The sequence below is a fragment of the Cetorhinus maximus genome, chromosome 27 (assembly GCF_964194155.1).
Source record: "Cetorhinus maximus chromosome 27, sCetMax3.hap1.1, whole genome shotgun sequence".
Lineage (NCBI taxonomy): Eukaryota > Metazoa > Chordata > Chondrichthyes > Lamniformes > Cetorhinidae > Cetorhinus > Cetorhinus maximus.
In genome coordinates, this window is record NC_135905.1 from 5,427,262 (window position 1) to 5,441,729 (window position 14,468).

General features: G+C 44.9%; 1 protein-coding gene across 6 annotated transcripts in view; it reads right to left on the bottom strand.

The window, feature by feature from the left end:
* The window catches only part of LOC144668701 (paired box protein Pax-2-like), a 197,631-nt gene that overhangs the window by 52,830 nt on the left and 130,333 nt on the right, over nt 1-14,468 (bottom strand). For 5 of the 6 annotated variants that reach the window (XM_078531029.1, XM_078531028.1, XM_078531032.1 and 2 more), the window contains one exon: nt 5,095-5,270. In XM_078531029.1, the coding sequence (XP_078387155.1) occupies nt 5,095-5,270 (176 nt within the window). Of the gene's footprint in view, nt 1-2,584; nt 2,586-5,094; nt 5,271-14,468 lie in introns of all 6 variants that reach the window. The other variant, XM_078531034.1, reaches the window with a different exon arrangement.

The window sequence follows — 14,468 nt, forward strand, 5'->3', positions numbered from 1 at the left end:
TGCGCACTCTCCTGGCATACAGTGCCTCTCTTACCCCAATGGATGGCAAACTGGAAGATGTTCACTGATCATTACAGAGGTGCCAGGTAATGGTCGCCTCCAACAAGAGACAATCTAGGAATCTCCTCTTGACATTCAACAACATTATCATCTCTGGATCGGATCCCCCACGATCAACAACATGATCAGAAACTGAACAGGTCCAGCTATATAAATGCTGTGGCTACAGGAGCAGGTCAGAGGTTAGGAATTCTGCAGTGAGAAACTCATCTCCTGACTTCTCAAAGCCTGTCCACCATCTACAAGACATAAGTCAGGAGTGTGTTGGAATATTCCCCAGTTTCCTGGCTGAGTGCAGCTCTAACAGCACTGAAGGAGCTCGACACCATCCAGAACAAAGCAGCCCCACTTGATCAGCATCCCATCCACCACCTTAAACATTCACTCCCTCCACCACCAGTGCACTGTGACAGCAGAGAGTACCGTCTACAAGATGCACTGCATCAATACGCTAAGGCTCCTTCAAAACTCACAAGATCTACAACCTAGAAGAATAAGAACAAGATGGATGGAAACATCAACTCCTCCAAGTTCCCCTCCAAGTTACTCACCATCCTGACTATTGCCGTTCCTTCATGTCACTGGGTCAAAATCTTGGAACTCCCTCCCTAACAGCACTGTGGGTGTACTGTTAGGGGGAAATAAAGGAATACAGTAATTATTAGGGGGAATATAGGGGTACAGTAAGAACTTATTGAAAGGGAACTTATTGAAAGGGAATGAATTCCAAGCACATTGGCAGTTAAGGGCCTTAAGGGCCTGCAAACAACAGAAAGGCCTTGGGAGCCGGACTGTAGTCAGAGGATGGCAATAACAACTAAGATTAAGTGTGCTCTTCAACAGATAGGGGAAGAACAGATGGTCCCAGCTTAGATAGGAGGGAAGGTCTCCACCTGGGTGAAAAATAGGGACATACGATGCATGTACCTGTTACGAGATGTCTGTTTAATGTAAACTTATATGTTGACGAGATCAGAATCTGGAAACTGTTCTTGTACGTGACCAATAATGTATAAATATGTTGAATACTTGTAGTTTAGCAGAGTGCTATCTCAAGCCGCATTGAGATGGTTCACCCCTTGCAATTGCTCGAATAAACGATCGTGACCTGTACCTGAGGCCCCTGTGGTCCGTTTGTCAAAGTGACCACAACAGTACCTACACCACATGGACTGCAGCGGTTCAAGGAGGCGGCTCACCACCACCTTCTCAAGGGCAATTAGGGATGGGCAATAAATGCTGGCCCAGCCAGCGAAGCCCACATCCCGTGAATTAATTTTTAAAAAAATGTCATCTAAATTAGCCGGGAAAGATCCCATGCAAAGAGATTCAGGGCCACAGTCACCTTCGGAATGCCATCCTCACCCTGCTCTGAGGCTGCAGATCTAGTTCCAAGAGCTGCCAGAGTTCTGTGAACACCTCCTGCATGAATTGATGGTGACACACACCGCTTCTGTTTCAGCTGGAGATAAGTGGCCCTGGAAGACACTAGCTGGGTAAGCTTTTCAACTGAGGATCCTTCTCCTCCTGCTATGAGCAGCTTGTCTTATTTGCTGCCTCTGCTCCATCTCCCCCAACAAAATAATCAGTAACTACCCTGCAAGTTGTTGATGATCCCTTTAAATAGCCCTGGCGGAGTTTCTTTCCTGCTGTTGAACACGTGCTCATTGTGAGTATTTAAGAGAAAGTGTTAACCAGAGGGATGAGGTCCAAAATGTTAGCACTGGCATCAAATCGGCATTAGGCACCGATTAACATCATGATCAACCTACTCTGTATACTTCCAGCACACACTCCAAATGCCCTCACCAAGATAGGCTTGGCACAGACCATGCGGGAAATGAGGGCAAGTGGCACAGATGCCATGTTAGCATTAATATGATACCCATAGCACCGAAACTACAGAAACTACAAACTCCTTCACTATAAACTCTCTCACAATAAACAGTCACAATTTAAAACTTTCACTGTAAACTCTCATGATAAATTCCCTCATTGTAAATCCTTACACTATGAGTTCTCTCAGTGTAAGTTCATTCAGAAAAGCTCTCACTATCATCTCTCTCAACATCAACTCTCGAACTGTAAACTCTGATTATAAGAACAATCAATCTCTATAAACACATTAAAACCTCAAACACTATAAACTAAATGCAAATTCAATCCCTATAAACTCTCTCCCAATAAATTCTCTCCCTATAAACCCTCATTATAAACTCAGTCAAACTAAACTCAATCACTATCTAGCTGAAACTCTCACTGTAAACTCTTTCAAATAAGTTTTCTCATTACAAACACTCTCACCTGTTGGTAGATATGAGGGCAGAAGGGGCAAAGGAAAGGGATTTCAGAACACCAATGCTGGCAGAGAAAGGAAGGTGGCTTTGTCTGTGTGCCCCAGAATGGTCTTGGGCTAGTGGTGTTTCTGTCAGAGGGCCAGGCCTGCTAGAGCTTGGTTTGTGCCAGCAAGTTCCGGAGATGGGTGCTTAAGCCACTTGTGCATCGGATAAACTTAAATTTGCACCCTTTTGGTGAGAAGTGGGGTGGAGGCTGTACTGGAGGGCAACCAGGGTTAGAGCCATTAAAGTTGGAAAGCAACCCGAACTTCTTATCCAGGAACAATTGTAAAAGGAAGTAAGGTTAGAAAGGTGTGGAGAGGTGAGGGACATAGAACGAAGAGTTGAGAGATGGCCTGGTCAGTGATTGAGACCATAGGGGTAGAGAGACCAGAGGCAAGAAGGGGCTGGTGATGAATACAGTTAGGAGAGTTTATATGAAGAGAGAAGGTTTATAAAATCTCTCATTATAAATTACTTCACTGCAAACTCTGTCACTATAAAATCTCATATTTTAAAGCCATTTACTAAAGGTTTTTCAACAGTAAATTTTCAAAGTAACTTTTGCAATAAACTCACTAATTATCAACTCTTTCACTGTAATCTCTCTCACTGTTAATCCTCTCACCATAAACTTTGTCAAGGCGTAAACTCAATACCAACTTCCTCAACGTCAACTCTCTGTAGAGCCTGTCATTTCATTTCACTGACTGCGATGGGAATGAATATCAGGCACTCCATAGAAATGGCAGCCAATCCTACACTGCTTGTTTTGAGTCACTGCCTGAGACAGATTTCCAGCTAAATGTTATAAACAGAAAGGAAGGAAAGGGGAAGGAATGGGAAGGAAAGGAATGGAAAGGAAGGGAAGGGAGGGAGGAAGGAAAGGTAAGGAAGGGAGAGAGGGAAGGAGGGAAAGAGTGAGGGGCTGAGGGAGGGAGGAAGGAAGGAAGGGAGGGAGTGAAGGAGGGAGGAAGAAAGTTGCATTTCTATAGAGCTGTTCACAACATCAGGGCTTCCCAAAGTGCTTTACAGCTAATTAAATACTTGTGAGTTAGTCACTGTAGAATCTCTCTGACTATAAATTGTATCATAAATTCTCCCACTATAGCATTCTGCACTCAAAACTTTTGCAATAAACAGGAACGTTCTCATTAAACTTTTTCACTAAAAACTCTCCCATGATAAACTCACTGACAGGAAGCTGCCATCAAACCAAAAAGACGTTCTGTCCATCACACAAATGAGTAATGTGGGATATGAATTCCAGTGCCAGTGTGATGCCAGGTATATAGGCTGTTCGTTCCAACGACTGGTGGATTGTTTCAAACAGCACATTCCTTCGGCTGTTTGCAACAGGCAAAGTACTGGCCATACCCAACCAGCCCGTACTTAAAAAATTCAGAACATAGTGTCCAACATTAGTTGTGATTCCGCAATTGGACAACACTTACTAAACAATCCTGATTGCACTAATATTTACACTAACAATCAATTTAAGACTATCAGTTAGGCCCACAGTGTGGCTCACTTACACGTGCTTGAAGCTACATATATTCACACACAGGGTCCTGTCCTTTAAAAACAGAAAGAACATGCCCACCTATTACATCTTTTTAACTAAACAAAAGCTTGGGGGACAGCCATTCCCTGATTCATTCCTCATGGCAATGCCTTGGCCAATCAGAGCCGTCCTGCCTGGCTTGAATTCAAACAAAAGCTTGCAGTTAACTGTTCCCTGGTGCATTCTCCATGGAAACACCTCCACCAATCAGAGTCCATTGCCAACTAATCAGCACGCTCTTCTCATGTAGTATAGATTGTTTTTCCCTTTAAGACTTGGTATTCTTGTGAATCTGTCCTGATGAGTGCAAGATGAAAAACTTCGACAGCATGCCTCTTTTTCAGCAATATCCAAGTTCTGTACTATTAGAATTACTATTACTATTACTTTTCTGACTGATTAGATGAATCAGATAACTTGGAAAGTTGTGGAGCTCGAGGAGGTTACAGAGAAAGGGGCGGATAGAGCCATGGAGGGATGTGAAAACAAGGATGAGAATTGTAAAATTGAGGCCCTGCTTAACTCAGAACCAATGAAGGTCAGTGAGCCTGGTGATGGGTGTACGGGACTTGGTGTGAGTAAAATGACTAGCAGAGTTTTGAATGACTTCAAGTTTACGGAGGGTACGATGTGGGTGTGCATTGGAATAGCCAAATCTCGAGGTGCCAAAGATACGGATGAGGGTTTCTGCAGCAGATACGCTGAGGTAGGGATGGAGTCAGACGATGTTATGGAGATGGAAATAGGCGGTCTCAGTGATGGTGCCGAAATATTATTGGAAGCTCAACTCAGAATCAAATATGACACCAAGGTGGTGAACAATCTGATTCAGATAGTTTATGTACAGACTATCCTACACCTGGGAGTACGTACATTACAGTGGCACACTGAGGAATTCAAATTTCGATAAAGGACGCAAAGGATTGTGCACTGGGAGTGTCAGGCCCAGATTTCTATGCTCAAGCCTCAGAATTGGGTCTTGAATCCACAACCTCTGAACTCAGGGAAGGGAGTGCGACCAGCTGAGTCACCGACAAATTTCAAATGCTTGCCTGTGTGTGTGTGTGTGTGTGTGTGTGTGAAGGATAAGGTCCCTCTCCCATTAAATATCCTCACATTGGAAAGCACTCTCACCTGTTCTGATTTGATGTGTTCTCCAGCGTTGAAGACGTCTGAATAGTGCTGACGTTCAAAGACTCGTTCCAGGGCCTCCAGCTGCTGCTGGGCAAAGGCTTCGCTCCGCAGCTGCTTCCGTACACTCTCCGCAGTTCCCTGAGAATCACCGTTTGGCCCGGAATTATCTTGGGTATCTAAGAGGAAGAGGACACAAACTGCATTTTATGTTTTTTTTTGTCTAAATTATAAGGAGTATTTTCTTCACATTCCAAATAAAATGTTTGCTGATCCACAATGGCCTGAAGATGCTCAGTCAAGTGAAAATTAACACGGCCCTCCAAAGACTTTTATGCTCGATTAAGAAATAGGCTGAATTCAGAAGATTCACAATAATCCTCGAGCAAGGTTAGAGATTAGGAGCTGGCGCAATTCCGGTTCTACCAGCCTATTCTCAACTGGTCAAGGGGGCACTTAAATTCTCCCCGGTTGCTTATTTGCCCTGGAGACACCGAGGATTGATGGTTTCTAGATTTGACTTTTTCAACTGAGTAGGCGTCAAAGACACCTACCTGGAACCTGTGGGGTCCTTTCTTACATCGGTATGTTGGGCGCTGACAGCATCAGCGAGGTGTGACCGCCATTTTAACTCCACTGCCTGAATGAGAAGCCACAATGGGGTAAAATACATTTTGGGCAACAGCCCAAATTAGCAGGATCCTGTTAGTCACCTGCCAAACACCCAGCCTAATATTCGGCTCCATTGTGGTCTGATACTGCCCATTTTTGCACTTCTGCCGAAGGCAAATTTCACCCCCAATGAATTTCCCGCTAGATGAAGACAGCGACATTTTGGGCTAAAGGCAGAGATGAACCCAGAAACCTAAGACAAACATTAAAGTCACCTGCCAATCCTTGCAGTGATCCCAGGTTAGACCAGATCCTTATCTGCAGGCTATTCAAGTATCACAGTTGAGCCGAATCCCATCTTCATGTGATTTGATCTCATCCCAAGTCCTGAGGACCAGTCTTTCGGATTTGAGGGGTGGTTGTGGAATGATGAATTGGTCTGTTCCGACAGGGGGCGGCTACAGGTCATTGGCGCCAACTTTACGGGCTGACAAATCCCTCAATACATGCCCACGCTGGTAGTTAAGTGACTTAGAGTGACTACTCCTCAAACTTCCTCAGCTACAAGTGTGCTGAGCTAGACCACACAGCAAAAAGAAAGCACCTGTGGCCCAGGTTGGCATCTATGCCTGCTCCCAGCATTTGGAGGTACTGCTGGGCCTATCAGTGACTTGACCATGGGTAGCCTCAGAATGCCCACCTACCAGCTCCTCCTCCAAACGCCTGCCAGGACACAGTGGGGTGAGCGGAAGCATCGCACCTCTGCGCTTCAGCAATAAGTGGGGCAGGAACCCAATGGATCCCGTTTCTGACCCAATTTCCAATTCCTTTCCAAAACCTGTGCCAGACTTTCACCTCCGTCACAGGGCAGGAATTTCTGTTATAACGAGGACAGCACTGCCTGGCATGTCAGTATTGGAGTCCTCTGTATCCTGAATTTTGCTTTCTGCAGAAGCCAGGAAATTGAGTCAGTCACTCTCTGTCACTGCTGCTGATCCTCGCTGAATTGGATCAAAGTGTTTTTGATCACCAGTGAGGGTTTTAATGAGTGTATCTGAATCACTTTGACCAAGTCCCTAAATAGGCGTATACAAAGCCCAGGTGTGAAAGGTGAATCTGCTTGTCAGTTCATTGAAGGCAGTCCAGGTGCTTGCTTATCCAAATACTTACAGGTGGTACAGGTGAACCAGCTACCTGTAATATGGAATTACATCGAATGTAGAGCACAGAAACAGGCCATTCGACTCAACTGACCTATGCCAGTGTTTATGCTACTCTCACTCCTCTTCACCTACCTGTATTAGCATAACCCTCTGTTCCTTTCTCCATCATGTGTTCGTCTCACCTACTGCTTGTGGTGCCTGTAGTCAGTGTCGTATTCTCATCAATTCCCTATTGGATTTATTACGCCTATCTTCTACTTATGAACCCTTAATTTTGGGCTTCTTCACAAGCGGAAACATTTTCTCTACATCCATCCTTTCAAACCCTTTCATAATCTTCACGACTTCTAGGTCACCACCGCCCCCCTCAACTTTCTCTGCCCTAGAGAAATAAAAGAGCCCGAGTTGTGCTCTGCCCTACCTGATGGATAGAACCTCTCAGTTTTGGTATCATCCTTGTAAATATATTTTGTACACTTTTATCAGTGCCTCTATATCCTTTTTTTATATTATGATGAACAGAACTGACGCAGAGTTGAAAGTGCGAATGGTGACCCAAGCTCTCATTACAGCTCTGGGTAGCAAGTGATACGGCTAACACCGCGAGCAATTTACCACCCCCACCCCCCCCCCCCACCCCCTCTCCAACTCCACTCCACAAAGCATTTGGGGGCATGAGCAGCACTGCTGCACTCCAGCACTGCAGTCACGCCAGGCGGGAACACAGGTTGAGAATACAGTTACAACATGGAGTCTCTAACTTTGCGACCAGCCCTTCCTACTAGCAATCCTTGTTGAACTGGCCTTATACTCTTGATAAATGCATAAAGCACTGCGTAAAATCCATTCCATATTGCACAGGAGCCTAATGTAACATTGTCCACCATATGGATAGGGAATGCGCATTTTATAGTCAAAACTCTTTTATATTTGAATTCTCAATTTTAAATTGTTCTTTACTGAAATCGAGTCCTACGCCTGAGACACAGATGCAGGCCTCTGTTCAATCTTGCTTCGTTCATCTGAATCCCCCCTCTTCATTGCACCTGATTCTAATGCATGATGTCTTTCCTTCCCTCTATCACCAGCAGCCTCTTAAATCTCTTCCAACTGTCAGCCATCTTTCAGTGCAGGATGTGGCACTCTCAGTTTAGTCTGGGGCTTCTGATACCAACAAATCTGTCATTCTAAATTTGCTGCAGATTATGTTCTCTTTCCAATGCTGGGTGATATATGATATGCAAGGCCCTATTGATTGCCTGATCTTGTGGCAAAGGCTTCAGAAATGAACTTGAAATGAACATCATGCTTCAACTCATTGTGCGTATAATACTCTACTTAATCCTGCATTTTTCACAGCTATGGAATTCAATTGATCAATCATGTTTCACTGATAGTACTATTTCAGGGTGTTATTGCTGTTCCATTTCAAGGCTTGACCTTTCCTTGGCTAGGCCAGGAGATGAGCTTAAACCAACTCGGGGGAAAAAAAAAATACCATCGCCTGATCGCAAGCCACTATATTTGTATTGAACCTACCTCTTGCTTCTCTTTCAGTCTGTGTGGGGTGAATAACAGAAACTCCACACAGTGAGCATCCCACACAAACACGCCTGTATGGCTAGGATTATAAGAGAAGTCTCATCGTGTATGATGGCTGTGAGGTAAATAATGATGGCATTGTATATTCTAGTCAAATCGAGGGGTCTACATGGTGTGGGGTGAGTTACAAGCCAGCATCTAATCGAGGGGTTCAGGTGGCTCATGTATTGCATTTCAAACGTCAGAGGGTGAGTTACAGGCTGCGATCTAATTGAAGGGTTTGGATGGTTTATATATAGAATAATGGATGCTCTGGAAGTGAGTTACACACTGAGATCTAATCAAGGTGTTTGAGTGATTTATATGTAAAACAATGGAGGACAGGGAGAGAGTGACTTGCTGGAATCTAATAAAGGGATTCTGCTGATAATCAGTCTCACACACTGCAGAATTAGGTATTGGGGCTAAATTTTTCACTCCCAAGTGCAAACCTGATTCAGGAGAAAGTGCACCAAACCTTTGGGTTTTCACCAAATCTTTGGATTTTAATTCTGGGGGTGTTGGGTGGGTGGGGGATACTAATAGGAGCCAGGCCCACTGACCCTGGAAAGAGTTTGGAGGCAGCCACAAGGGTGACTAGGAGCTGAGGTGGGCTGTTTAAAAGACCTGCCTCAGTGCTCTGGGCCTTCATCCCATTTGTAATAAAAACAATGGAACAAAAACAGCCCTCTAGCCCTCATCACCCCCCACATGTTGCCCAAGCCTTATCCATGCAAACTCATGTAACCCATGCCCCTCCACCCATCCCCATGGCCCTGCATAGCCATATGTCAAATTAGGGCCAATGCATGTCAACCCATGCCTCCACCAACCACCCTTTGCCCTTACATCTTCCATGCCAATTCATCCAGCAGCCACCATGGGCAGACCTCAGCAGCCATGGTGAGATGAAATAAAGTTCGAAGTATCTATTACAGATTTCACTATATTAAAAAAACTCTCAACAATAACATTTAAATCCCTCCAAGTACTTAACCCCTTATAAAAACAAACATTTGTTTTCATAGCCCCACATCATAGACATCTGGTCTTTGTATAGCCACTTGGAGCTGTCAATCAAACTGTGAACTTACAGCCGCACCCCCCCCACCCCCCCCAACCCCCAATCCCCCCAAACACTGTGATGATAGATTGTTAGATTGTGGAAGCAGTCAAGTAGCCCTAATTCTATAATGATAACCCTCAGGCTTAGGTCAACAAACAGTGAAATAGCAAGCACTGATTTTTCTCAACTGCAGGCTGGATTTTTTTTTCAAAAATTTAAAGGGTCTGGGGTTGTAAATGACTTGACAGCTTGAGAGTTCCACAGAGCTTATCCACTTTTTATGCACATTCAAGACTACTCTTACCTCTCCCAAAATGGTACCTTATCTCTGCAAATAACTCCGGCAGCTTTAGACCTTTTCCTCAAATGTCTAAGGCCCACAAGTCATATTTTAGAAATCCCGGTAACTAAAATTGTTTATGTTTGAAGGCAGCTGCACTTTTACGGTTGCTTCCCTGAACAAAGAATGTGCAAAGTACAACTCACCCTCATTGCCCACACCCCCACCCCTTGGCCCAAAATGGTTTGTGCCGGGTTTAGAGATGAGGCTTCCAGAGTCGGGACTCTGACACCATTTTGGATAAGGCTTAGAAGGAACCCTTCCAGCATAATCAAAATTCAGGCCTTGTTATCACATAAGCTGAAAACTGAGAACCAGCCTGAGTCCCTTTGAGCCCTTCTGAAAGCACCCAAACTAGCCTTTACTTCAAATGACATGGGACACGTGTCTTCATTAAAGGCGCTACATAAATGCACTTGGTTGTTGTGGAGGCAGCAGTATTATCAGTAAAACTGTGAACTCTGATCTGTCACTGTGTGATATACAGGTAGCGTTCTCCAATTCTGTGGACTTTTTTATACATTCGTAGGTAGTGAAAGGGTAATTCTTAAGTGTAAGCCGTCAAAGGGTTAACGGGGAAATAAATTATTTAAATTGTTTACAGCAACCTTTTTAAAATGTACTCTTAAAGCCATCTCAGATCTGCCTACAGGGAAGACACAAGGGGTCTGTAACGGTTACTGAGGAATATCCTCCATATTCCCCTTCTTGGTTATGTCATTGCCCTTTCACTATCTCTTAAACAAATCTCTGTTGGTCTCAACTAACACCTTCTTTTCCATGTCAAATTGCATCTGTTACAATATAGATAGCATCTCAGGGATATGGCCACAGATCTGTGTTGCTGTCTCACTACAGGCTTTTCCTGGACGGCTCCCTAGGGGCCTTTCACACTGGCACCAGTTGTTGCTGTATCAAACTCAATTGTTCTCCTCGGTACAGAAACAAATAGAGTCATTAATTACTCTCTATCAGCCCGGGTCTACTACACAGGACAATCGATACAAGGCATTTATCATTCACTCCAGCTTCACAGCCTCTCAGTGCAAAAAACAAATAAACCCACAAACCCTCTCAACCAGCAATTAGAGTTACTTTTTGACACTGGTGCCGTGTGCAGTTGACACCATTTTTTTTGCCCTGTTAAGAACAAGGTGGGGATGAGGTAGTGTTTTATTTTAAATTCGACACCGGTATGAGAAATGAACTGTTGGTGTGACTGCACTATTTTTTTTATATAGTGTTTTTTTTTTAAATCGTGTGTTAGGTATTCGCTTTGTGGTTTCCTTGGCTATCAAAATTATCGGGTGACACCCCTCCCTATAGTCTCCAACTCTCCAGGATCTCCTGGAGGATCCAGGAGTTAATGGTTAATCTTCTGGTCACTGCTGTCTGCAAGCCCAGGAGAAGGATCATAGAGGCATTAAAAATAATTGCGCTTTATTCTCCATTTTCTTTGAACACTATCACTTACTAAATTATAGCGATATTGGAGATGAAATCAAAGGCTATTTGGCCAACCGTTAAAAATCATCCAGTTGGGTCAGGAAGAGCCTGCTCTGTCAATTGACCGTGGAAGGCATGGTTTCGTGAGGATAGATGTGTTGGGATACCCATGGCGGGATCGTGGGGAGATGCTGGTTGCAGGATAGAGGGACATGTATTGAAACCTCCAGGATTGGTCCAGACAGGGTTGGCGAGTCTACCCCTCACTGAAAACAGATGGCGGTAACCATGATGCGACCAGGTCCTACCACACCGGCCCCACACTCAGAAGCGGCCTTTGTCCCTCGGGATCTCCTTGCAGTGGTGGGGTTTGGAGGCCCTACATTTTATGGTGATACCGAACATTACTAACTCAATCTGCTCTCATCTCCGCCCAGGTACGAGCATGAGAAGGCTTGTTTGCAATCGGTAATGAAAAATACACATGTTAATGATTGGGAAGCAGTTGGTGCCAATATGTAGCTGTCCTTTCACTGGATTTGCTTGAGACCCCTGACTTCATGAGTAGAGGCAGGGAAGTCATGCTGAGCCTTTATAAAGCTCTACCCAGGCCCCAGCTAGAGTACTGCATCTAGTTCTGGTCACCACAGTTTAGGAAAGATGTGAATGTCCTTGAGAGGAGACAGAGGAGATTTACTAGAATGGTTCCAGGGATGGCGCATTTAGTTATAAGGTTACGGCTGGGGTTGTTTTCTTGCAGCAAAGGGGGTTAACGGCATTTTGACAGAGGTGCCCAAGATTATTACAGGCCTAAATAAGGTAAACAAGGAAAAACTCTTCCCATTAGCTGATAGGGAACACAGATTTAAGATTTTGGGCGGGGATGTGAGGAAGAACTTGGTACACAGCGAATAGCAATGACCTGGAACTCACTGTCCACGAGGGTGGTGAAAGTGGAAACAATCAATGATTTCAAAAGAAAATTTGATGGGCACTTGAAGGAAATAAGGCTGCAGGGCTACGGGGATTGAGCTGGGGAGTGGGACTGAGTGGATTACTCCGTGGGGAGCCAGAATGGGCTTGATGGGCCGAATGACTTTCTTCTGTGCTGTAAATGACTTGCTCAGACCCCTGATTGATCAGTCCCTGAGTCAGGGGTTCATGGGTTCAAGTCCCACTGCAGAGTCTCGATTTAGACTGGCACTCTGGTGAAATACTGAGGAAGTGCTGCACTGTTGGAGGTGCCGATTTTCAGACGTGACATTAAGCCGAGGTTTGTCTGCCTTCTTAGGTGAATGTAAAACACACCACAACAGTGTTAAACAAAGAGTGACGGAGTTTGGCCTGTTCAATATTTATCTCTCAACCAACATCAAAGACAGATTACTGGGGAGGTGATGATGTAGTGGGATTATCACTGGACTAGCAACCCAGGGACCTGGGTTCAAATCCCACCACCCCCCCAGCTGATGTTTGAATCCAATAAAAATCTGGAACAATAGTGTATCAATAGACTTTTAATTCCAGATTTTTACTGAATTCAGATGATGACATGTCAATTGTTGTAAATACCCATCTGGCTCACTAATGCAGCGGTTCAAGGGAGCAGCTCACCACCACCTTCTCAAGGGCAATTAGGGATGGGAAATAATTGCTGGCCTATCCAGCGGCTCCCACATCCCATGAATGAATAAAAAAAAAACCTGATCGTTTATCATATTGCAGTCTGTGGAACTTGCTGCATGTAAATTGGCTATTTCCTACATTACAAAGTGCTAAAATCCCGAAAGTATTTAATTGGCTGTATAAGCTCTTTGGGACGTCCTGAGATTGTGAAAAGCACTTATAGGAGCTGTAAGCATCTCCTTCACTGTTACTAACAATGTGCTTTTCTTGTTCAGCTAAAACACATTTGTGAAGGACACCACCTACGAGAAAGGGGCTTAACAGCATTTTCATTTGTTCGCATCTTCTCCAGTACCTCCCACGCCTGGCCTCAGTCAGCTTTACCCCGTTCTGTTCCCGTGTACCATCCACACACGGGTACTATCCAGCAGGGGTCAGCAAATGCCAATCAGAAGCCGGAACCCTTACTTGGGGCGAGGTGGGGGGGGGATGGGCGGTGGTGCAGGGGGGTGGTGGGGGTAGAGGCGTAGGAATTATTTCATTATTCCAACCCTAACCTGTCAGATCTGACCAGCCCGCGGAGGCACAGCCTCCAGCCGTCTACGTCACAGCACTGCGAAAGATATTTGAATTAAGCCGCAGGGTCAAACCCACAGAGCCAAGGGATTACTGAATGTCGCAGTGCAGCTTGTACAGGTCTAGAAGGACTGCAAGCCCTTCAGCTGAGTCTTTCCCAGCTTTTGGTTACTGATTCCATCAGCAAGCGTGCTGACCAATGCAGCTATTTTCCCTTGTCAGTTTGCATCAGGATCCTGTTGAGGTTAAACAGGGTGGAATACTCGAATCTCTATTTCATTCCGATAAATCCCCTTCTGCTTATTCTCTCCCTCCATGGCCTCACCAAATCTCACTGATTCCTTCATGCGCTGAACAGAGGATCATGGCTATTAATGTCAGTTGCGACTCGGTGGGTAGCACACTTGTTTCTGAGTTAGGAGATTGTAAGTTCAAAAGCCACCCCAGAGACTTGAAAAATAACCTAGGCTAACATAACCTAGTACCGAGGGAGTGCTGAACTGTTGGCGGTGCTGCCATCTGGTTAACAAGATAAACTACGGCCCTGTCTGTCCTCCCAGCTAGATGTATAAGATCCCCTGGTAAAGAATCAGAGGTGGGTTTGCCCCAACACCTGCCTCATATTTACTGCTAAAATAGATGATCTCCATCCATTTTGTAGGCCTTGCTATGCAGCATTGGACTGTCAGCCTAGATGAGTTTTTCTTATTTATTCGTTCTTGGGATGAGGGCATCACTGGCAAGGCCAGCATTTGTTGCCCATCGCTAATTGCCTTGAACTGAGTAGCTTTGCTAGGCCATTTCAGGCGGCAGTTTAGAGTCAACCACCATTGCTGAGGGTCTGGAAGCACATGTAGGCCAGACCAGGTAAGGATGGCAGATTTCCTTCCCCAGAGGTCATTCGTGGACCACTTGGGTTTTTAAAATAAATCAATGATAGTTTCATGAGTTGCCATAGCTGAGACTA